The sequence below is a fragment of the Cladophialophora yegresii genome (genome assembly GCF_000585515.1).
Source record: "Cladophialophora yegresii CBS 114405 chromosome Unknown aczIN-supercont1.1, whole genome shotgun sequence".
Taxonomy (NCBI): Eukaryota; Fungi; Ascomycota; class Eurotiomycetes; order Chaetothyriales; family Herpotrichiellaceae; genus Cladophialophora; species Cladophialophora yegresii.
Window position 1 is genome coordinate 2,730,206 of NW_006913045.1, and position 21,720 is coordinate 2,751,925.

A 21,720-nucleotide genomic window follows, 5' to 3' on the forward strand; every position below is an offset into this window, starting at 1 on the left:
TGAAGAACATGTCAACGGCCTAAGACGATATGAGAGCACTGCCGAGCGGAGAGTCGGCCACTGCCCGAGAGGCGTGCACTACATACTCCGTACTCGTTCCTCCGATGCTAAAGCGTCCGAGCCTTGCATGTTGTCTTGGTATGTAGCTACAGGGGTAGGAAGGGTCGAATCTCCTAACAATCAATACCGCGTCTCCAGCATTTTCCAGTACTGGCAATCGCCTGGCTTGGCCTATTAAAGTGGCTTGTCCGACACACCAGCCTGCTCCTTATAGCTTTGTCAGCCCGTACCAGTACACCTTCAGTAACCACCTGTACCCCGGTCCTCGCTCTTCGGCAAGTCCTCTCGGTCTGTGACATTCAGCCTCACCAGTACGCGAACTGACATGGTAGACGTCGGATTTCTCTCCGCATGACATGGGAGAGGTCGCAATTGTTCCGGTATGACATGGTAGACATGAAGCAGCGCTGGTACTCCGTATTATAAGGGAAAATTAGTCATCCAAGATGCCGATGTTTGCGATTGTTCAGGACATTACGGTCTTGTGTTGATGCGTGGATACCAGAGTGCGGGCTTTCTGATATTGGTGCATCGCTACGCAGTGTCAGCGATCCTGCGAGGCCTGCTGACAGTCGGCAATGCACGTGCGTTGCGTCCCATGTCTACTCAATGGACATTCAGGTATATAGACTCGAGGGGGTTTGGCTCGTCAAGGGAGAAGAACACTACGTCTCATCTCCACGAATCAGCGGGGTTTTCCATGTTTGCGACATAGTGGCAGAACCCCCATGGCTTCTTCAAACGAATTGCCAGTTCAAACACTTTCAGTGACGGTGCATCCTACCAGTCCGATCACGACGACAATTTCCACGGTGCCGTTGCCAGAATGCCTGGCGCCCGGTGATGTCCTGATCAAAGTCGAGGCCGCTGCTTCAAATCCAAAGGACTGGCTCCATCTTGTTGCCACGGGTACGTCCCTCAACTCTGGCGATGACTTAGCTGGCATCGTTGTCGCGGTAGGGGAAGGAGTGACACGATTCAAACCTGATGATCGAGTGGCGGCGTTCCACCCGATGGGCAAGCCGTATGGTGCTTACGCTGAATACGCTATCGCTCTGGAGCACACTGCGCTCCATATCCCCGACTCGATGAGCTTCGAAGAAGCCAGTACGATTCCTCTTGTCAGCCTAACGGCCGGGTTGACTCTGTTTAGAAGACAAGGCTACCTCGCACCGTGGCAGCCAGGCGCGCAGGAGAAGAATCAGAGGAAGTCTTTGCTTGTGTACGCGGCTACCACTTCGCTGGGCACATATGCCATCAAACTGGCCAAGCTGGCAGGAATCGGCCCGATCGTTGCAATTGGAGGTGGAAGCAGTGATTACGTCAAAGGTTTCCTCGAAACTCCGCAGGACGCTTTCCTGGATTATCGGACGGGACTGGAGACGTTGAGAGAGAACGTCAAGCGCCTCACAGAGGAGCGTCATCTGCACCTCAGGAATGGCCTTGATGCGGTCAACGAACACGAAAGCTGGGTTCAGGTCAGCCAGATGCTTCACGGCGGAGGCAGGCTCAGCGTCTTTTCCGGGGCAAGGAAATACGATGAGCAAGCCATACCAAAGGACGTCGACATCGTCTACACCTTCGTAGGAACCGCACATGAGGCTAAGTATCGGCCCAGCATGCCTAAACAACCGTCAGTGGAAGATGTGCAAGGTGATCCAGCGTTTGCTGGCGAGTTCTTTGTTTGGCTGGAAGACATGTTGAGACAGGGAAAGTACTCAGGTCACCCCTTCGAAGTGATTTCTGGGGGCCTCAATGGCGTGTCCGAGGGTCTCAACAGACTCAGGAATGGTCAGGCGGGAGGCAGGAAGTTTGTGTATCAGATTGGCTCCAAGGGTCGGGAATAGTCACACTGTAAATGCAGAGCAATCTGAAAATCGAACGCAGGTATTGTGCTAGTCTGTACCATAAGCATGCTGCGTGAGGTGACTCGAGGGTGATTGTGAGCCTGAGACGTTTTATCTTTTGAGCTGCGAAGCGTGAGAGCCTCTTGAGTTGCGCTGGAGAAGAAGTTTCCAAACCATCACGTGGCCTCGATACGCATCTCTTCGACGGCGCCAACGGCAACCGCATGTGCAACAAGACCACGGCTCGTTTGTTTCGCCCAGATACCAGTGCTTTCTTGTCAATGTCTGGCCGAGGGTCATCAGCGTTGGCACGCAAGGAGGCCAATGTTCCATCGCCATGGGCGGGCCTGGGCCAAAGCGTGGGAAAGGGCCGAAGCGCAAGATTCGTTCGGCGAGTTCGAGGTGTACACCAATGGAGATTGTGAGTCCAAGAAACCCAGGCGGGAGATGCTGTGTGAGAGCAGGTCGCTGCCATGTTCTGCGATGTTGTGCAGAGGCTGCCAATGCATGCAAGCCTGGAACGCGGGGCCGCGAGGACCAAGAGTTCGAAGATAGACATATCTGGCAGACGATTTGAGCTTGACGGAGTAGCCCAGCAGTGCGGTTGCTACACAACTGAGACGCTGTGTACAGTTGCCAACCGTACACGAGGTTTCATTGCCCTTGCAGAAGTTGGCTGACCGACGCCGATCGCGCGTTGTGTTTTCAACGCAGCGCGTCCTGCCGTTATCTATGCAATACATACCCGGGCCGGAATGCTTTGGGACGGAAAAGGAATGTGCCCCGTGATCGGACCTCCGTTGACGACTCCCGACTCAGCATCATCGGGAAGCTCATTCAGGAGAAATGGGCGTGGGCCAGGAGGCAGCAGGGGATACTGTATGCCACAGTAGATGTCCACATTAATTTCTCCGCAAGCTCGATGTCAACACCAGGGCTAAGCAGTTGAGATTGATAGCTGGTGATAGTACAGTCTCAGGAGCGACGGGGAAGAGCAGCTGCTCAGAGATGTGGGATACTGTATTGATCCTTGTTGATCTTGTCCGACTCGATGGCGACAGTCGCCGATGGGAGAAGCCACGCGTCTCCTTGGCAGTCACATCTCCGCCCACCTCGTGGCCCTTCAACGGCTCCTGCTTCATCTCCGCTGTGCCCAGGGACGCCGACCATCTTCACGACTCCTCCCCTCCATATGCTCTTTGCCCTTTCCACGGCCAGAGTCTAGCAGCGTCAACACGTTGCTCCACATTCCTGTTCCGTCGCGCTTAGCTTCTCGATGGATGCTCTGCAGGAATTCCCACCGCCAGGTTCTCGTCGTCACCATCGTGAGCTTTGCGTCCACAGTATGCCTGCGTTACGTTCTTTGTCCACCCTGCCCCGGCGATATCCTCTCCCTTTCTTTTCGCGGTCCTTTGTCCGTACCACACGGACATTCCGGCCGGTATTAATAGTGGCAAGCTATGGCCCGCCCCGCTGGCCGAGATTGCGCCAGACCAAGAAATCGCCAACTGGTGGTTGATATACACAGTACCCAGTCGCCCATGGTAGGTTCGTTTCAGACCCAGGTCCGCTTAACCTTAACTCGGATTGCGCAAGCCCAGAAGTGTCGTCGTTTCGGCAAAGGCCGAGAGATCTTGGGTGAATTGGATATCGAACTCAGTCCACAGCATCAGGGACCGTTACAGCCTTCCACAGCGTCTTCTACTTGTCACTCCCTCACCCCCAACTATCCTTCACTCTTTTCCGTCGCTTCTCCCAATGCTCGTCTCGCACAGCTGCTTTGGTCAGTGACCGTCCACAGTGTCGTTCTCCAACTTCCCACGAGCTGGACTCGTCCTTTGTTTTCAGTCCCTCCTTTATTCTGATTGCTTCCAACACAAAGACAGTTTCCTCCGCCATTTGAGACGATGACATCTGTAGGCATGGTTGCTCGTGCAGCAACATCGGGGAATTCGAGCACTGGCGGCAGTTCCCACTATCAGAACGACGCGACCAAAATCTACCTCGATGGGCTCAACAAGTCGTTGGGACACAACTACCTCTGGGCCTTGCTCGGTGTCGTCAGCCTCCTCCTTGCGAACGCGGCAATCACACGATTTAGCGCGCACCTTCGACACCTGGCATCCATGAGCGGCACCGGTGCTTCGCGTTACTTCGCTTCATCTTCACCGGTCCTGTCCATGGTCAAGAGCACGCTTCTGTACGCGCCCCTCCTATTCTACCGGCGAGCGAGAGAAATCAAATTCTCACAGCATGTCAACTTTGGAACCCTTCCGACGCGCTTCCAGGCGCTCTTCATCACCCTCGTCATCGGCACAAATGTGTTTGCGTCTACCTGGAACATACCGTGGTCAGATGCTGAACTGCAGGTCCTGCCTATCCTGCGCAACCGCACCGGAACACTATCAGTCGTAAACCTGATCCCAATCATGGTCATGGCTTCAGTCAAGAATCCTCTGATATCGTTGCTCGACATCTCTTATGACACCTTCATTATGATGCACCGCTGGTTTGGTCGTGTGGCAGTCTTGCAAGGCGTCGCTCACACTGTATGCTGGCTCGTGGCTAAAGTGAAACGCTACGGCTGGTCCGGTGTGGCGGAGTCGATGGAGTCTCCGTTCATCTACAGCGGCTTGATTGCCACTATTGCTTTTGTTGCCATTTCATTATTGAGCCCAAAGGTCTTCCGGAGCTTGGTCTACGAGTTTTTCCTCCACTTACACATTGTACTCGCTCTCTTGGTAGTGGTCTTCCTGTGGAGACACCTGGAGGATCTCCCTCAGCGGGGCTTACTGCTGAGTGCGGCCATCATATGGGTTGTATCGAGGTCCTGGCGGCTTGCGACATTGCTCTACAGAAGCGTTGGCAGGGGTGGCTCGAAAGCGAAGATCGAGCCTCTCGGTGGCGGCGCAGTCAAAATTACCCTCAATGTCACGCGACCCTGGAATCACCGACCTGGTCAGTCGCTGTACCTGACGGTGCCAGCCATCGGTCTCTGGACTGCACATCCCTTCTCTGTTGCCTGGTGCGGTGACGTAGGCTCTTTGAGTCAACCCATATCTCGCAAGTCTAGCTACAACGAGAAAGCTCCGATCATCCGCGTGCGGAATAGGGACATGGAAAGACTCGCAGGAGAGGAAACCATATCGCTGATCGTCAAGAAACACACCGGTTTCACACAAAAGCTCTGGAACAGCGCTATGCTTGGACAGACAAGCCTCCCAGTCACGGCTCTGGTTGAGGGTCCTTACGGTGGCGGACACAGTCTGTCCAGCTATGGAACGGTCATCCTCTTCGCGGGCGGCGTAGGAATCACCCATCAACTGGGACACGTCAAGCAACTTGTGGAAGGATACGGCAAGGGCACTGTTGCGGCACAGCGTGTCACCTTGGTCTGGGTCGTGCCCACCACAGAATGTCTGGACTGGGTTCGACCATGGATGCACGAGATCCTGGCACTCGAGGGCCGCAGAGAAGTGCTCAAGGTCCTCTTGTACATCACGCGAGCGGGGCTAAGTCAGGTCATCAAGAGTCCGAGCGAGCAGGTTCAGATGGCGAGAGGCAGGCCCGATGTCGAGTCTATCGTCCGGCGCGAAGCATTATACAAGGCGGGCTGTATGGGAGTCAGCGTCTGTGCAGGTGGCGGATTGGCTGACGAAGTGAGGCGCGCTTCGAGGTTGCTGCTCGACAAAGGTGTCAACTTGGATCTCATTGAAGAGGGGTTTGCCTGGTAGTCGTGTTAACGAGAAGAACGATTCGATTCGAGAATACGGAGCAAGTGCTTGTTTGATGGAATCTTTCTGAGCATGGTCAGCTTCGGCGAGTGTTCGACATTGGGTTGCACAGACAAGTGAACAGGACACAGACTCTGTCAGCCATTCATTCATTCATGCGTCTGTTCCAGAGCAGGCCATCCGAGGCCTTGCACCGACACAGCTACGCCTCTCTGGAACACGCTTGTATTGTTTACATAGACTTTCATAGGTACCTAGGCAACGACACGTAGTGCACGACGCACTTATCATGCCCTCTGAGTCAAGTCCAAGGTCCACATACTCCGCCGTGACCGCTAAGAAACATTGACGTATGACGTGCAATTGCTCCCCCGTAGATGATGTAAGCGAGTCTAAATGTCGAACTGCCTCGTCGCATTCTCTCGTTTCCTGCTCGCGTGCCCACTATTATCTTAAGGAACAACAGTGCAAGCACTGCGACTCTACGATCCAAGAACAAACATCTTGCCGAATTGCTCACAGCTTTTGCATCGGTCACCTTGATCTCATTGTTGGACCGGTGATGCTTGAACGGACAATGTCAATGTGATCTTGCTAGCTGGCTAGCCTGACGGGTTCAAGTCGAGATCAACTCAATTTACCAATCGGTCATCAATTCCACAATTGCAGAGCGTTTGATGCAGGAGCATTGAATCATTGAAACGCAGAAAAGAAGCGTCGATTTCGAACAAAGGCGACCTCGCCATCACTCTCCTCTCTGCCGTTTGCCTTTCTCAGCTCAAGGTTACGCGTCACTGGTGCCCTTGGACCATCGGTCTCTCGACACCTGGCGCGACGATACGCCAGGCCACGTCAACAAACACCTAGAACGCGAGTCTTAACTTCGGGAAAGGCGACGAGTGGCACATTTCAGATCACCTACCTCCGAAGGACAACACATCCCACGACACAGCATGCCTCCCAGACGATCCAGAAATGGCAACCACACCAGGACTACAGCATTTGGCCGTGCATATCCTAACCTTCAGCGAGCTCTCCTCTTATCTTGCGAGGCAAGTCCATTCCTCCTGCTAGCTACGATTGCAACAGGTGCCGGAATATGGAAGAGGCCACTATGGCAGAGAGCCATTCTTTGGCGTCTCGCATTGTGGAGTTTCTTATCAAGGTGGATTTTGGTCGGCTGTGCAATTACCAGTAGCTGGAATGACTGGGGCCGGGAGGACAGACAGGACCCAGACGATATCGACGGAGTTCGCCGGCAACTGCAGGAGCAACTAGAGCGGAACGAAAACCATGACGAAGTTCGGCGGCAGGCGCAGCAGCAACTGGAGCAGGAACGGATCCGGATCCAGGATCAGTTCCTGGATCAAAACCAGAACCAGCCTCAGGAAGATGCAGGGCATTGAGGAGGCTGAAACAGGGAATGCCTCCCACGAACCAAGCAAGCTGTTATGCCTGTGTCAGCTTCCCTTGTGATGCAGGAGGCAACAACCCAAGAGTTGAGGGATCATATGGACTACACCGATCCTCAGACTGGCCTGATCCCCATTACTCGGTACAGCCGGCACGCAGATTGATTCGGCCACAGCCACGAGTACCACCACGCAATGCCGTGGTAAAGCCCATATCATAGCACCGATTTTTCCAACCCATGAACAGGCTGAGACTTTCAGGCTCCTGTATTCTACCAGCCAAACAACTACCTATTCATCAACCGACAATACTTTCTTCACTTCCTGAAATCCCCCTTACTATGATGATCCTCCCAGTCAATATAAACCTGAAACTCAGCATAACACGTCTCCTCATCACTCTCCATCTTGTTCGTATACGCGGCTTCCTCCTCGCTGATCAGCACCTTCTTCAAACCGCCACCCTGCGCGGCCGCCTCAGCAAGCAACTGCCCCTGGCACGCATGCTCCATGCTCGTGAACAGAAAAGCCGCCTCATCGACCGTCTTCCCCACGGTCAGGAGGCCGTGGTTCCGCAGTATGCACGCTTTGTTCGTGGGGCCGAGGGCCTGGGCGATCTGCGCGCCTTCCTCGGACGCGAGCACGACGCCGCCGTACGAGTTGTAGACGCTGTGGGCCTTGTAGAATTTGCACGCGTCCTGGGTGAGCATTTCGAGCGGTCGGCCGAAGACGGACCATGCTTTGCCGTAGACGGTGTGCGCGTGGCAGATTGCCGTGACATCGGGGCGGGCTTTGTGGACTTCGCTGTGCTGTGGGTGGAAAGGCTCGTGTTAGAGACTGGCTTGGTGATTTGGGGGAGGAATACTTTGGGTTACTTACAATGAGGAATCCGGCAGCATTGGGTGGCCGCGTGCGATTGCCGCCCACGACCTTACCATCCAGGTTCACGGCAATCATATCCGAGGCTTTCAAAAGTCCGAAGTGGACGCCCAGAGCTAGCAGTCGTTAGTATACACTCTTTTTCCCACGCAAAAGAAGTTGACGACGTACGATTTGTCCAGAACACTTCATGGCTCTCCGGGTCCCGCACGCTGATGTGCCCAGAGATACCCTCGACGAAGCCCTCCCTTGCCCAATGGCGGAACGCAGCGGCCATGTGTTCCAGCTGCCATTGGCGTTGGGCGGCAAAGTCATTGCCGAACTTTGGGATACCGGGCAGCATCACGTCGCCATGGGAGATGGCAGCCAGTGGACTCTTGTCTTCCATGCCATGGACGTGTTTTTCCGCATCCTGGGGGTTGGCGGACTTGGATGCGACAGGGACAGAGGGAAGAAGGTCGCTAATCGCTGAAGGGGCCATGTTTACTCGGAGATATCTATGCTAGGATACTCGGATGGGCAACGATAGACTGCCAAGGGGTATGGGGACGGATGAAAGACCACGACGGCTGAGAGTGGTACTAACACAATCAACAACTTTTGAGTGCCTGTAACAATGTATGTACGGTGGTAACGGATATTAAAGAAGTGGCAGGCTCAGATGTTGAAAGGCGTGAAAGATATCCCGGTGTCAAGAGATTGATATCTCCATTGGACCGACGTGGGGTCTCAGCATGCCGTGGAGAACTCCGCCTATCGTCCATTGGGTTGTGTAGGATCCCCCTTTAATGGAATCAAATGGCGACTGGTGGCATGCAACTCACCATGTCGACTGTTCCGGGGAGAGATGCGACGGTCCAACTCTGGCAATGCGCCGGATTGGCTCTCGAACCGAAAATGAAGACACGAAGGTGAGGCTGATGAGGTGGGCTCGACCAGGCTGCCACAAGGCTCGACCTAGCCCTGATCTGGAATAGTATGTGTGACGTCACGGCAAGGCTGAGCAGCCTGCGATCAACTCTGTGTCAAGTGAGGGCGCTCGTAGCACTGGCACGGTAGTCCTCACTCCAGGTTGATGCAGTATGGCGTCGTAAGTAAAATGCGCCATCGCAACGATCGGAATCACGCTTACATGCTCAGGAACCTCCTCGAAATCCCGTTCCGACGGACGCATACGGTCGACCTGTCCTCCGCCATCAAACAATACATCTCGACAAAATATGACCAGTCTCCAGGCATGTTTGAGGATGACCTGCGAGAGATCGATAGGCTGAGGAACGACGCTATCAATGTCCGCGAGGCTCATGTCAGTGGCATCAAGAGACTGCAGATATACGCCGCGCAATTGCGCTACCTTGGCGGCAAGTTTCCCATCGACATCGGCGTGGACTTTCCTTGGTACCCTGCGATCGGATACGATAGGGACAAACCCGCGCTGCAGAACAACTTGAGATTTGAGCTGGCGAATATCCTCTTCAACCTGGGTGCGCTCTACTCGCAGCTCGCCTTCGGGACGAATCGAACCTCGATCGATGGGCTCAAGTCTGCCGCTGAGTATAGCATGGGCGCGGCGGGGACCTTTGCGTTCATCCGGACGGAAATTCTGCCTGACATGCGATCCTCCCCACCTGAAGATATGGATGAAATAACACTGGAGAGTCTGCAGCAGTTATGTCTGGCTCAGGCACAGGAAAGCTTCTGGCAGATCGCTATCAAGAAGAACATGTCGGATGGTACTGTGGCAAAACTGGCCGCCAAGGTGTCCGACTACTATATCTTTGCTGCAGATTCGGCGAGGCGATCAAGGGCCGTGAGCACCGAGTGGATTCATCACTTTCAAGCAAAACATCACCATTTCGCCGCTGCGGCCCAATTCAGGCAGTCCCAGTATTGCTTGCAAAACAAACAATATGGCGAGGAGGTTGCGAGACTCAAGGACAGTCTCGCGTGCGTGAACGAGGGTCTGCAGGAGGCTCGGTGGATCAACCCCACCGTACTCGGAGACCTGAACGGTCTCAAGAACAGAGTCGCTGAGGAGCTGAAGCGAGCAGAGAAGGACAACGATCTGATCTATCTGCAGACGGAGACGCCCAGATCGGAACTTCGACTTCTGGACCGGACGAACATGGTGGCTGCAAAGACGCCTAACGATGTGCAGAACGGGATTTCCCTGCTGGGGGAGGGGAGACCCTTCGGTCGGCCGTTGTTCGAGAAGCTAGTGCCTTACGCAGTACACCAGGCTGCGTCAATATATGCCGACCGGCGAGACCGTCTTGTCAGTCAGTCGATCATTGTAGATCTGGAAGCCATGACCGCCCGGCTGAGAGAGGTGCTCGAATCGCTCGATCTGCCTGGGTCCCTACAGGCATTGGAGAAGCCACTTGGTCTGCCAGGGAGCCTGGTGTCCAAAGCTGAAGAGCTGCGACAACAAGATGCTTTGTATCGGATCAAGAGGTCCATGGAAGATACAACCAAGCTGAAAACCAACGATCTCGCAGTCTACCAGGAAGGGGTTGCATTGCTCGAAGCGGAAAAGGTCGAAGATGACCGTGCTCGGGCGAAATATGGCACGGATAGATGGAACCGACCGCCTTCTACCCAAGCCCTGGCAAAGCTTTACCAGAACTCGACCGAGCTGAAGGCCTACCTCAATTCTGCCGGCTCAAGCGACAGCCTGGTGCAGACAAAATTCCGAGAAAATGAACACATTCTCAAAATATTGACTGGGACGAACCGAGATCTTGAGCGGTTCGTCCCGTCTTCCAGCCAAGTCACCATGACACCAGCAATTGACCAAGCCGCTTCCCGCTTACGAGCAGTTCTCAACGAGGTCTCTCGGCTAGAAACGCGGCGCAAAAACAGGATGGCGGCGCTGAAGGAGAAGGCAAAGGCTGACGACATTGGCCCGGCCTTGCTTGCCGAAGCCGCACGCCTCGAGCGGGAATACCCAATGCAAAAGATCGAGCCAGGACAGTTCGAGAAACTGTTCGAAAAGCGTCTGGAAGCCTACGAACCGGATCGCGAGGCTCTGATTGCCGAACAGGAAGAGCAAGACCAGATCGTAGCACGACTGCGAGAGGCAAATAAGGCCCTTTTGGACGCTCGACGAGGTGACACGAGTACCAAAGAGCGGCAGAAGGCGCTTCAAGCTCTCGACATGGGCTATGCAAAGTACAAGGAGCTCATTAGCAATCTCGAGACTGGCAGGAAGTTCTACAATGACCTCGCCAGCCACGTCACCCGTTTTAGGGAGAACTGCAAGACCCAGGTCTCTGAGCGGAGAGTTGAGGCCAGCCAGCTTGAAGCGGAACTCGCTGGCCAAGATATGGGCAGGCTCAACCTCCAGGAGACGCGGCGCGAATTGAGGAATCAGAGTCAGAATGCCGCCGCACCACAAACGAGGAGTCGTGCGCAGCAACAGCCGCCTGGAGATGGGCAAGAGGCCATGGCGGCTCCAATACCGACGAGAAACCCTCCTGCAAGCGTCATGCCGTCAACGGCGCCCTTGCCTGTGAATGTCGCTGGTGGCACTATTGCAGGTGGCGGCATATGGACACCGGACATTGGGATCAAGTTCGGGGGAGTGTCCAATCAGCCTGGGCAGGCAGGATATCCTGCTCCGAGGCGCCCTTGAGTGATACCTCTAGATAGCACGTATCCGTGGGGGGAACGTCAAATGAGACATGAATATGCATGTGCGAGTCCACCTGTTGCTTTTTCGCCATGGTGCTAGCATTGCGACCACCGTAACCGTAAAGATCTGCACGTATACCAGGAACATAATACTGGCTGGAGCTGGCCTCGAGGTCAACGGTATTGTGTGCAGGAGTATGCACGGAGTACTGGCTATGGACATCGTCGATCGGGATGGACAGCTTCTGCCAGAACCACCTGAACGATACCTACCGCGATTGTCCGTTTCGGCTGGTACTGCAAGGAACCAACCAGAGTCTCACGATATTAACTGAAAGCAGCCGCGCAGCACCGGGAAACTCCAGGCGAAAGACTGTGTGGCCGTACGCAGTCACATTGCGTGAGCAACCCTTTCAACCCGGTCAAACGAGGTGCTGAATGAGCTGTATGGCGGCTGGAATCTGCCAAAAGGGGCAGGAACCCTAGTTTCTAGTCACGAGAGGGAATTACTTCAGTCGAATTCAATGCAAGTAATCACTAACCACTGCACAGTCGGTAGCGCCTCTGAGTGGCCGCTCACCTCGCACCGCTTTGGGTAGTTGGATTTCGGGGCTAGGTCGAAGCCGGGAGGAACAGCCTTGTCCGGGCACTACAGGCAGGCATGTCCCTTGTCCCACTCGGTCAGGGCAAAGTCGAACCAACGACCCCCCCTCATAATCGAGGACGAGGCCTCACGTCCGCACCCAACAATAGTTCTCCGTTGATCACCGATTTCCATGTGCAAAGACACCTCGTGTTGCAGCACCATGCGTTGACTTCCATGACGTCTGACTCGGGCAGGTTCCCGCAACCATGCCCGGACGTGACGGCCTGCGACCCCGGGACGCCGCCCTGTGGGAGGGCTCGGTCACTTTCCGGAACCGAGCAGACGTGCCTCCAAGAGAGCCGCAAAGTCTGACTCACGACATAGACGAGGATGCACCGTCCAGCTCTGAAGATCGTGCCCGTGCCCGTGCTCGAAAGGAAACCATCCCGTCCAAGTCGACTGCACGGCTACATGCAGCAAGGAAGCCTCATCTCAACCGTGCGGTCAAGGGCAGGAAGCATGTCCACGAAACCCACCGAGGGAAGCCGCTTCCCGGGGAGGACAAACATGATGACTCTCTCTCCGTGGTGAAGTACAACGACAGCCCGTCGTGGCTGCTGGAACCCGACGGCGAGGAGATCAATCCCCTGCTACCCTCGCCGTTTCCCAATGATCTTGTCAGAAGACACATGCACAGTCGTCAGTCGACCGGAGGTGATCTGTACCACTTGGAAGCATACTGATTACTCTTCTCAGTGCCCGAAGTGCTGGCCAAGCTGGTCTCAAAGGCCGCTCTAAGTGCCCCCTATGGCCGCGCTTTCTCGAGCGATCTCATGGCCTCACTCTCGATGCACCCGGCCCAACTCCACGCCATGATGTTTGCGGTGATGGTCCACGATCGCATCCAGCAAGGTATCAGCAATCCAACCGCAACGGAGCTCATGGTCGGCACGGAAGCCATCCGTCATCTCAACAAGGAGATCAGCAGTCCGGACCCTGATCGAGCACTCTCCGACTCGAACATCTGGGCCGTTCTGGTGCTCGCGTACTCGGGAAGGGAGGACAACCTGCGATCCGCGCAGAGTTACCCCCGGCAGAGCTTCCTGCGGGAGCTGCAATCCATCCACATCTATCTGAAGATGGACATTGTGATCGAGCATGTCCTCGGCCTGGTCAAGATGATGGAGCTGCTGGGAGATTTGCGGAAGATCAAGACCCCCGGAGTCGCGCAAACCGTATCGTGGTAAGTTTGTACCTACCCAACAAGCCTCGTGCCGCGCGGCTGAGTCCGTACTCCGTGCCAGGGCCGGTGTCATGGGTGCCGTCCGCAATCTCACGCGACCGATTTTCCCGTTCGTGTCCCACACGACGACCTTCGTCCAGGAAGACGGCCGCCGGCTCGCGGTATCGCAGCACGAACGCGAGGCCGTGGAAAAAGACCTAGGCCAGTTGGGCACAGGCTTCTGGCAGGTCTGGAGCTTGGACGCCGCCTCCTCCACAGCAGCCTGGTACCTAGATCGTCTCTCCGAGGTCATCCGAGACATGGCCGACTTCACCGTCGTGGTCGAGAACCACGCCAGTGGACGATGGATACCCCGAACGTCGCCCGAAATCATCGACCAGCGAAACTATGTACAGCATAAATTGATGTCTCTGCAGCCAGAGGAGGCATTGGTCATCGAGGACATCGATCCACAGTACGAGAGCTGCCGCCTCGCCTGCATCGTCTACTCGTTTCTCGTGGTATTCCCCGTCCCCCCAGTCGTGGGACCCTTTGAAACCCTCGTGGAGAGGCTGAAGCGCGCTCTACAAGTTACAGACTGGACAGTCTTCAACGGCTCCAGGCTGCGACTACATTTGTGGATACTGATCATGGGCTCGATCGCCTCCATCGGACTGCCGGATCGCCCGTGGTTCCTGCTGCGAGTCATGGAGGTGCTCGGGGAGGTGGGCATACGGATACAAAACTGGAAGGACTTGAAAGCGTTGATGAAGACATTCCTGTGGCATCCGCGGACCAGTGACTTTGATGGACTTGACGTTTGGAAAGCGACTCAGCAGCAGGCAGACATCCAGGATGTAGCACAATGACAACATGCGTCCAATAAAACTACTGCCCAAAACTCTGGAAACTTGCCTTGACATCTGTACCCTGGCAACCTGACATCTACCTGTAGTAGACGTTGCTGTCTTCTGAGGTGGTAGGAGGCACCCTGTGTGCTTGCCACCTCAGGTTGCTGGGTGGCACCTGGTATGCTTGTCACCGGTGTGGCCTTGAGATGGACGACCAGTAGGTACGTCTGTACCTTCAAATCAATCAATCAACACACTAGAGAGACACCAAGATGGGTGCGCTTCTCATATCTTCGATTTATCGTGTGCGCGCTTGCGGCAGGGAGTTGAAGAATCAGATTGCACATATTGCTTTACATTTCACGGGATAATGGACCTTAAAGCTTCCACTTAGGTACGTATCTTGTACAATGGATGGTGGATCCGCCCTTCGGCCTTGAAGTATGGTACCACCATTCGAAACAGGAATCTAAGAACCGTCAACCCTAAAACTCGCCGCCACAGTGCCTGTCTCCGAGGGTATCTCTCAACGCAGTAAAGACTGTCTGCTCATGTGTCTCGCCCGTCTCCAAGGGTATCTATCCAACGCAGTAAAGACTGTCTTGTCTGTCCACATGTCCAAGCCGGGCAAAAACGTATATAAAATAACCAGAAGAAAGGCTCGCTGCCTAGCTACAGTAGCTAGCCAGCCTTTGTGAATCCACTCCAAATCCAAGGGGAACATCACCTCAACATGCCCTGGAACCAATCCGGATTCAACGGAAAATCCGGAAAATCCGAAAGCCCTCCCTTCCCTAGGTAATTCGCCAGATCAAACTGCGGTGTCGTTGTCCGCTGGTGGTATCTCTGCGCAGGCGCAGACTGCTGCTCGTATATTGACGACGAAGTAGACGCCGACGGAGAGGATGGCCACCCCCTCTCAAGCTCCTGGGAGGTCTTCAGGAATTCAATGTCCTGGAGAAGCTCCTCGACGCGCGAGTGAAGCTGTTCGATCTCCTGGGCTCGTTGCGAGCAGGCGTGATTCAGCGCCTCGTGCAGCTGGCGGAGTCGCGCCCATTCCGCCTCGAGGGCCTCGACCCGGACTTTCTGGCGCGCGCGGAAGGCTTGCTGGGCCAGTCGATTCTGTTTTCTTCGGCGCTGGACACAAATCAGCGGTGGTCCTACAGTACGAGTGGGCGGAAAGGGGTTCGTACCTCGCGCATTTCTTCCGTCTCGCCGACTTGGGGTGGGCTTCCCGCGTCTGACGCTGGCGGTGTGGACATCCTCCGTTCAGCGGGTTGCGCGACTGACTCTTGGGGAGGTTGAGCTGGCTTGAAGCCCATGGTGGCGTGCAATCAAGAGAACCAGGTCCTCAGATTCAGGAGGTTCAACGGTCAACTTGTGACGTGCGAGGTAAATGATCCTTCGGAGGCGTCTCGTTCTTACTTGAGGTCGATCGCAGCTCGCAATGACGGTGGCAAGGGGTTAATAAATCGACCTCGTCCACCCCATGGGCACATCTTGGCTCGAATAAGATCTGGCGTCTAATGCTTTCACTGGAACGTCCATATGCGTACCCCGTGTGCGCCGACCCTGATGGCACCTAACAGATAATAAGATTCCATCATTTTCCGGTCTCGGAAGGTGAATGGGAGCAAGGTTTCCTGCATGGTGCATCCGAGTGCTGAAGGACAGTAGTAGCGGGTCCGACAATCCGGAGTCACACGTGCGAGACACAGTCCTAGTACTGCGCGGCTCCGAAAGGCTCCATATCTGGAGCTTCAGCCAGACACAGGACGATGAACCTGTTGCCCGCTGTGGCATGCATGCACGAGGCGCTCCAGGGCTGACGTGCAAAGAAGGAACGGTGCCATCGGAAAAGCTTTTAGGCAGTGGGCATCTCCAGGCACCAGCCAGGCACCCCTGTCGCAAATCCAACTGCCCAAAGTGGCTGCCGCGGGCGCGCCTCGTTTGCACTTGCTTAGGCGAATGTGCGGTTAGTCAGCATGCACGTGCTCATACACAACCGTATTCGTCTTGGTCTGCACACCCTGCACACTTGGCCCTATCGTTCACCCCCTCCCTTTGCTTTACTCGGTCAAGATCCATGATGCCGTACTCCTATCACTGATCACCTGTGATGTTGACTGAACGTGAGATCAGACGTCATGCATCACTCTGCATGCTAGCTTCGACCTCATCCGGGGTTCCTGACCGGTTGTCCGGTATCGAAACGGCCCTACCGTCGGTACCACAGGCCACCTCGCACGGCGTGTCAACCAACCACAATGCACCGTCTTTTTTTGACGTAGAATGTCAGATCCAACCGCGGACGGACCCACCAAGCCTGACAGGAGTGAAGCACCTCCAAGGCTGACATTTGTCACGGCACGACCAGACACCAAGCAGGGCAGACAGGAGGCTAAAGCAGCGATCCGGGCTCACGCTTCGCAGGCCTCGTGGGCTAAAATCCGGAAGAAGGGCAAGCAACCAAGGCAGCCGGGTATTGGTTCAGGCGACAGTACGCGTCTTGACCAGCAGCAGCAGCACCGCCTAAGCTCCGTGGGGGAGCCAGCCAGTTCCAGTGCCAGTACCGACCTTGCATCCCGTTCAAATGACGACGACCCGCCATATAACGCCGACTACGCAACAGGAGCTTCTGCAAGCGCCCGACAGGTCGTGCCTTCTAGGGCTGCGAGACAGACCATTTTCGGACCGGTCAATGTCCCCAGCCCTCTCCGAACGGTCGGCGCGGGGGACATTGATCCTTTTACAAGCTATCCATCACGGCTACCCAAGGAGGTGGCCGCTCCGGTCATTAGTCAAGGTAAGCCGGGGCACCAATTCCCACGCAGTCCAGAATTGCAGCATGCAAGCACTTCGCGGGACACGTGTTTATGCGGGTACTGATGTGTCTCGGCCTCGCCCCTCTTAGTCAACCACTTCCTCAATATCGTATTCCTGCCAGATCCAGATCGACCCACGCCGAGCATCGTGCAGCATTGGATATCTTGCTACATGAAAGACAGCACGTTCTTCCATGCTCTTTGCTTCGCCCAACTAGCCAGGTCGTCAGCGACAGAGGCTGGCTTGAAACCGATCAACCGGAAGGCATATTGGTATTGCTACGCCGAGGTCGTGCGCGAGGTTAATAGACGATTCAATGATCCTGTGGAACAATGTTCCGACGAGACCATCTTTGCCGTGCAGGCGTTGGCGTTCCATGGCGACGCGACCACGGACGAAGCCGACACCCCTAGATCACCCTCGCAGGGTCCCATGAACAGCATGCAGGGCCTGGACATCTATGCAGGTCGACTGAACTCCGTTGGTATGCACGTCAAAGGATTGGCGAGAATGCTGGCGTTGCGGGGAGGGATTGCCGATATCGAGTTCCCCGGCCTGGCGGCAATGCTGAGCTAGTAAGAACCGCTGTGCATCTGAGACCACCCTCCCTGCCATTTGACCCTGTCGCGCCGATTGGGACTTCCTGCTCGTTCGGTTTACTGATTACTCGTTCATAGTGGAGACCTGCTCCTAGCGTCCCGATCTCTGCACAACCCGGTCTACCCCTTCGTTCCCATCGGCGACTCACCGGCACGCTCCCTAGCCGATGTTAGTCGGACGGATCACCCTCTAGCCAAACTCGGCACTGGGTTTCGGGTGCTGCGTGATCTTATTTCCAACGATGAATCCACACAACGACTCCTCTCAATTCTCCGCGATCTCGCAACCTACTCACTTGGTGTATATGACTATATTATGGGTAGGCCAGAGGCGCCGAGCCTCAGAGTCCTCGCCGACCAGCGGAACTTTGTCCAGCACCGCCTGATGCAGATTTGCGCCATGTCCGGCGATCACACAGCCGATGCTGCAACTGACGACCCCGCAAGCACCTTCCAGCTGGAAGAGGCATGTTGGGTAGCTGCTGCGGTGTACAGCCTGATCGCCGTGTTTCCCGTTCCCCATCCGAACGCTCCCTTCGCGACACTGGCCAAGCAGCTCAAGCAGCACCTCGTCCACACTTCATCGCACTTTGCACGCAGGTGGCAAAAGCCTTCACCGCTCGTATTGTGGATGACCTTCATGGGGGCTCTGGCTTCTATGGCCGATGAAGATACACAGGAGGAAAAAGCATGGTATATCACCGTGCTTGAACGGCTTGTGCACAGGATGCAGATTCCGAGCTGGGAGAGGTTGAAGGACTTGCTCCTGGATTTCCTGTGGTTTCCGAATACGAGTGACCCGGACGGGCAGCAATTGTGGAAGGAGATACACACGTCCAATCCATTCGGATGAAAAAGTGCTTTTCGTTGCGCATATACTCCTCTGGCATGAAACGCACGATCCAAGACCGGGTTAATGCGCTGAAGCTCAGGGAGCACTACAATTCCCACATCGGTACCAGTCGTGCCCTCAACTGCTCTTAGAGCTGTGTGTCAGCACGTCCTATTTCCGCGATCGGAACGATACGGCACGACATGGCCGCATGATGCCTTCCTGACTGGGACCAAATTCTGAGCGTTGCAGACAATACAAGTCAACAGAATGGACATATGTCATGAACGAAGCTCGTTAGAGTGCTGTGGTGATTAAGAATCAGGGCGATGGGCCGGGTTGATATTCTTGAGAATCCAAGAGCTCCCTTCTCACGATCGTCGCGACACCATCCGTTAGCAAGGAACAGCATGCGATGTTTCCGGACTTGTTGTGAACGGTGACCATCTAAGGCGATTACGAGGGATACCTTTGTGGTCGAGAAACCGCGCGAAATTTGGTTCGATATGATGTACGCAAGCTCAACAGCTTTCTTAACAGAGTCTGGAGAGTTTCACGGTATAGCAGAAGAAGTTAGGTATTTGAGGGGCCTACTCGAGGCCAACCGAGATGGAACAGATGCAAAAATGGACCTAATGAGGCGTTTTATGCAATAGTCAAGAATCCGAGGCTATGTTATTGTTTGGATGGGATGGAAGCCTGCTACCCTGCGAATGGCATGTACTGTGCATAGATATCACGCTCCATGACGATATGGAGGAAGCAGATAACTGAAGAGTAGGTGACTCGTCTTCAGCCATGATATGTCGTGCTGATTGAGATTCTCAGTACCAATTCGGTATTGGCACCATTTTGGCTCTTACGATTGAATGGAGCATTTGAAACCGAGAATCTGTGAAGCGCCCAATATGCAGGAGGAGAGCCAGAGGAAACCCGTTGAAGAAGAGACGGAGGGAGGATCGACTGCTAGACCAAGCTGTCGCTAATGGACGCTGGCCGCAGTATCGTCAAGCACGTGACAAGCGCAACAAGAAGAGTTTGTCCCTTGAGCACGAGCTAGACCTATATTGGCTATTATATCTTGGCACTGCCTAGTCCCTCGCAGCCTTCAACCATTGAACCATTGACCCGTTAATCATCACATCGTCCTCATACTGATTTATTCCAGCAAGCTGTGGGTTTAGTCGGGCCTGCACGTGCTCCCCCGTCCATTTATACTGTCCGCCTTGTTCTGAAGAAGACAAGAAGCTTGCCACGCGAATTTTTGACTCCGCCGAGTTCAACTTCTACTCAACGACTCCAACAAAATGCGGCTTAGAGATGTCCAAAGTCTAGAACTACCGCCATCGGCAGATATGCATGTCCATTTGCGGCAGGACCAAGTGAAGCTCCCACCAAATCCCGTACTGGACTAGACTGAAATCATATCCCCCTCCCCGCAGGTAATGGAATTGGTGGTTCCTCAGATCTTGAAAGGCGGAGTCGACACTGTTTTTGTCATGGTATGTATACCTTTAGACGTGCGATCCTCATCTTCACGTCGGCTGAACTGGTTTACAGCCCAATCTACAGCCTCCGATCACGAGTGTAGCCCAGGCTTTGGACTACCAGTCGCGTCTGCAGGCTATTGAACCCAAAGTCCACTACCTGATGTCACTCTACGTGGGTCATCTCGACCCCGTATTGCCACAGCAGTCTAATGACACCAGCTCCATCCTTCCATTACGCCCGAGGTCATCGCCGAAGCCGCAGCCGCAGGCATTACTGGCGTCAAAATGTATCCTCAAGGTAAGCCAAAGCAGAGCGTGAATGAGGTGTGCCGGATGGTGTATTGAGACAGTTTCTTTCCTCAGGCGTGACCACGAATTCCGAGTCAGGTGTGCCAGCAGATTTTCTGGACGCCTACTCCCCGGTCTTCGCTGCCATGGAACAGCACGACCTTGTCCTCAACCTGCACGGAGAGTGGCCAGGACGTCTGCCAAACGACGATGTTTCTCTCGAGGAAGCGTTTCTGCCGGAACTGATGAGGCTTCACGAGAAGTTCCCACGTCTACGATGCGTACTCGAGGTGAGTAGTCAGACCGTGATCACTAACTTCATGCTACTACGATAGTGACACATGTCCCAGCATTGTTCCACCGCCGCGGCTCTCGAAGCCGTACGGGCTTGCGGTCCATCCGTTGCCGGTTCGTCCGTTGATCCCTTTACACCTCAACACTGATAACCTCATCCCCTATGACTTTCCATGTCCGCTGAATCTTGACCGCCGCTGCTGGTCTTGCCCTTCTAAAGTTTTGGATCCGCAGGAACGATAACGGCACATCACCTCTACCTAACAGGTCAAGACAGCCAGACAGACCCCCTTGCGTTCTGTAAACCTATCCCCAAAAAGCCGTCAGACCGCGATGCCCTGATCAAAGCTGCTTGTAGCGGCGACCCGAAGTTCTTCTTGTAAGTCACTCGGTCGATCACTTAATGAACTAATTTCGAGCCACCTCGCGTTCCTCTCTCGGTACGACCTCATCTGCTCTATCATGCGCTAACTGCGTGCGTCTGTTCACCCCACAGCGGCAGTGATAGTGCACCGCATCCGCTCGTCTCCAAGACCCAAAGCGGCCAAGCAGGCGCAATCCCAGCAGGGGTATTCACGCAACCCTTTGCCACGCAGCTCGTGATTCTAGCCTTTGAAGAGGCAATTGCAAGGGGCGTTTTGGGGCAGGACGAAGTCACGCAGGACACGCTCGAGCAGTTCCTGAGTCGATCTGGCAGACGGTTCTACAAGTTGCCTGACACTGCCGCCGCCAAAGGACAAGGACAGTCGAAAATCGTGCTTGAACGGAAGGGCGAGACCATTCCCCCTAGCATAAAGACCGAGGATGGGACTCTGGAGATTGGCTTGTCGAGGGCCTCGGCTCCGGTGTTCAGTCTGAGCTGGGCCGCCTAGGGTGGCAGTAAGGCCACTCCCGGTGATCGGTCCCGATGGGTAGGCTAGTCAGCCGGCGAGTCAGTCAGTCAATTCAGTCAGTCAGCCAGTCATGCAACAGCATGAACCGCCAGATGAAAGATGGCACTTGATCAGGCAGTGCTATTGTCATTGCCATCGCCATTGTTCCCGGGCACGATAAGTGTTCGTAATTTGCAGGCTCATAGGGTCGGAGGCTCAAGCTAAGAAGACACTTCATAGATGGCCGCCGTCAAAGAACAAATGAAGCAGACAATGATATGGACATGGATATGAA

General features: G+C 54.8%; 9 protein-coding genes across 9 annotated transcripts; 7 read left to right on the forward strand and 2 right to left on the reverse strand.

The window, feature by feature from the left end:
• Nucleotides 1-788: 788 nt before the first annotated feature.
• A1O7_00962 (uncharacterized protein) lies at nucleotides 789-1,907 on the forward strand (the record flags this gene model as incomplete). Its single annotated transcript, XM_007755002.1, has 1 exon — nucleotides 789-1,907. One exon carries the CDS (start codon nucleotides 789-791, stop codon nucleotides 1,905-1,907), a length of 1,119 nt encoding a protein of 372 aa, XP_007753192.1.
• A 1,922-nt stretch (nucleotides 1,908-3,829) lies between these two features.
• On the forward strand, nucleotides 3,830-5,641 carry A1O7_00963 (uncharacterized protein; the record flags this gene model as incomplete). The annotated part of the gene is made up of 1 exon (XM_007755003.1): nucleotides 3,830-5,641. One exon carries the CDS (start codon nucleotides 3,830-3,832, stop codon nucleotides 5,639-5,641), a length of 1,812 nt encoding a protein of 603 aa, XP_007753193.1.
• A 953-nt stretch (nucleotides 5,642-6,594) lies between these two features.
• On the forward strand, nucleotides 6,595-7,047 carry A1O7_00964 (uncharacterized protein; the record flags this gene model as incomplete). Its single annotated transcript, XM_007755004.1, has 2 exons — nucleotides 6,595-6,649; nucleotides 6,731-7,047. The coding sequence occupies 2 exons, from the start codon at nucleotides 6,595-6,597 to the stop codon at nucleotides 7,045-7,047; spliced, it is 372 nt and encodes a 123-aa protein (XP_007753194.1).
• Nucleotides 7,048-7,370: 323 nt separating this feature from the next.
• Nucleotides 7,371-8,413, reverse strand: A1O7_00965 (L-fuculose-phosphate aldolase; the record flags this gene model as incomplete). Its single annotated transcript, XM_007755005.1, has 3 exons — nucleotides 7,371-7,862; nucleotides 7,933-8,048; nucleotides 8,104-8,413. 3 exons carry the CDS (start codon nucleotides 8,411-8,413, stop codon nucleotides 7,371-7,373), a joined length of 918 nt encoding a protein of 305 aa, XP_007753195.1.
• A 651-nt stretch (nucleotides 8,414-9,064) lies between these two features.
• Nucleotides 9,065-11,566, forward strand: A1O7_00966 (uncharacterized protein; the record flags this gene model as incomplete). The annotated part of the gene is made up of 1 exon (XM_007755006.1): nucleotides 9,065-11,566. One exon carries the CDS (start codon nucleotides 9,065-9,067, stop codon nucleotides 11,564-11,566), a length of 2,502 nt encoding a protein of 833 aa, XP_007753196.1.
• Nucleotides 11,567-12,417: 851 nt separating this feature from the next.
• On the forward strand, nucleotides 12,418-14,242 carry A1O7_00967 (uncharacterized protein; the record flags this gene model as incomplete). Its single annotated transcript, XM_007755007.1, has 3 exons — nucleotides 12,418-12,850; nucleotides 12,908-13,394; nucleotides 13,456-14,242. The coding sequence occupies 3 exons, from the start codon at nucleotides 12,418-12,420 to the stop codon at nucleotides 14,240-14,242; spliced, it is 1,707 nt and encodes a 568-aa protein (XP_007753197.1).
• Nucleotides 14,243-14,947: 705 nt separating this feature from the next.
• A1O7_00968 (uncharacterized protein) lies at nucleotides 14,948-15,546 on the reverse strand (the record flags this gene model as incomplete). The annotated part of the gene is made up of 2 exons (XM_007755008.1): nucleotides 14,948-15,361; nucleotides 15,418-15,546. The coding sequence occupies 2 exons, from the start codon at nucleotides 15,544-15,546 to the stop codon at nucleotides 14,948-14,950; spliced, it is 543 nt and encodes a 180-aa protein (XP_007753198.1).
• Nucleotides 15,547-16,516: 970 nt separating this feature from the next.
• On the forward strand, nucleotides 16,517-18,502 carry A1O7_00969 (uncharacterized protein; the record flags this gene model as incomplete). Its single annotated transcript, XM_007755009.1, has 3 exons — nucleotides 16,517-17,030; nucleotides 17,139-17,625; nucleotides 17,728-18,502. 3 exons carry the CDS (start codon nucleotides 16,517-16,519, stop codon nucleotides 18,500-18,502), a joined length of 1,776 nt encoding a protein of 591 aa, XP_007753199.1.
• A 1,424-nt stretch (nucleotides 18,503-19,926) lies between these two features.
• On the forward strand, nucleotides 19,927-21,425 carry A1O7_00970 (dihydroorotase; the record flags this gene model as incomplete). The annotated part of the gene is made up of 7 exons (XM_007755010.1): nucleotides 19,927-19,983; nucleotides 20,042-20,143; nucleotides 20,191-20,269; nucleotides 20,335-20,549; nucleotides 20,610-20,667; nucleotides 20,788-20,932; nucleotides 21,050-21,425. 7 exons carry the CDS (start codon nucleotides 19,927-19,929, stop codon nucleotides 21,423-21,425), a joined length of 1,032 nt encoding a protein of 343 aa, XP_007753200.1.
• Nucleotides 21,426-21,720: the final 295 nt, after the last annotated feature.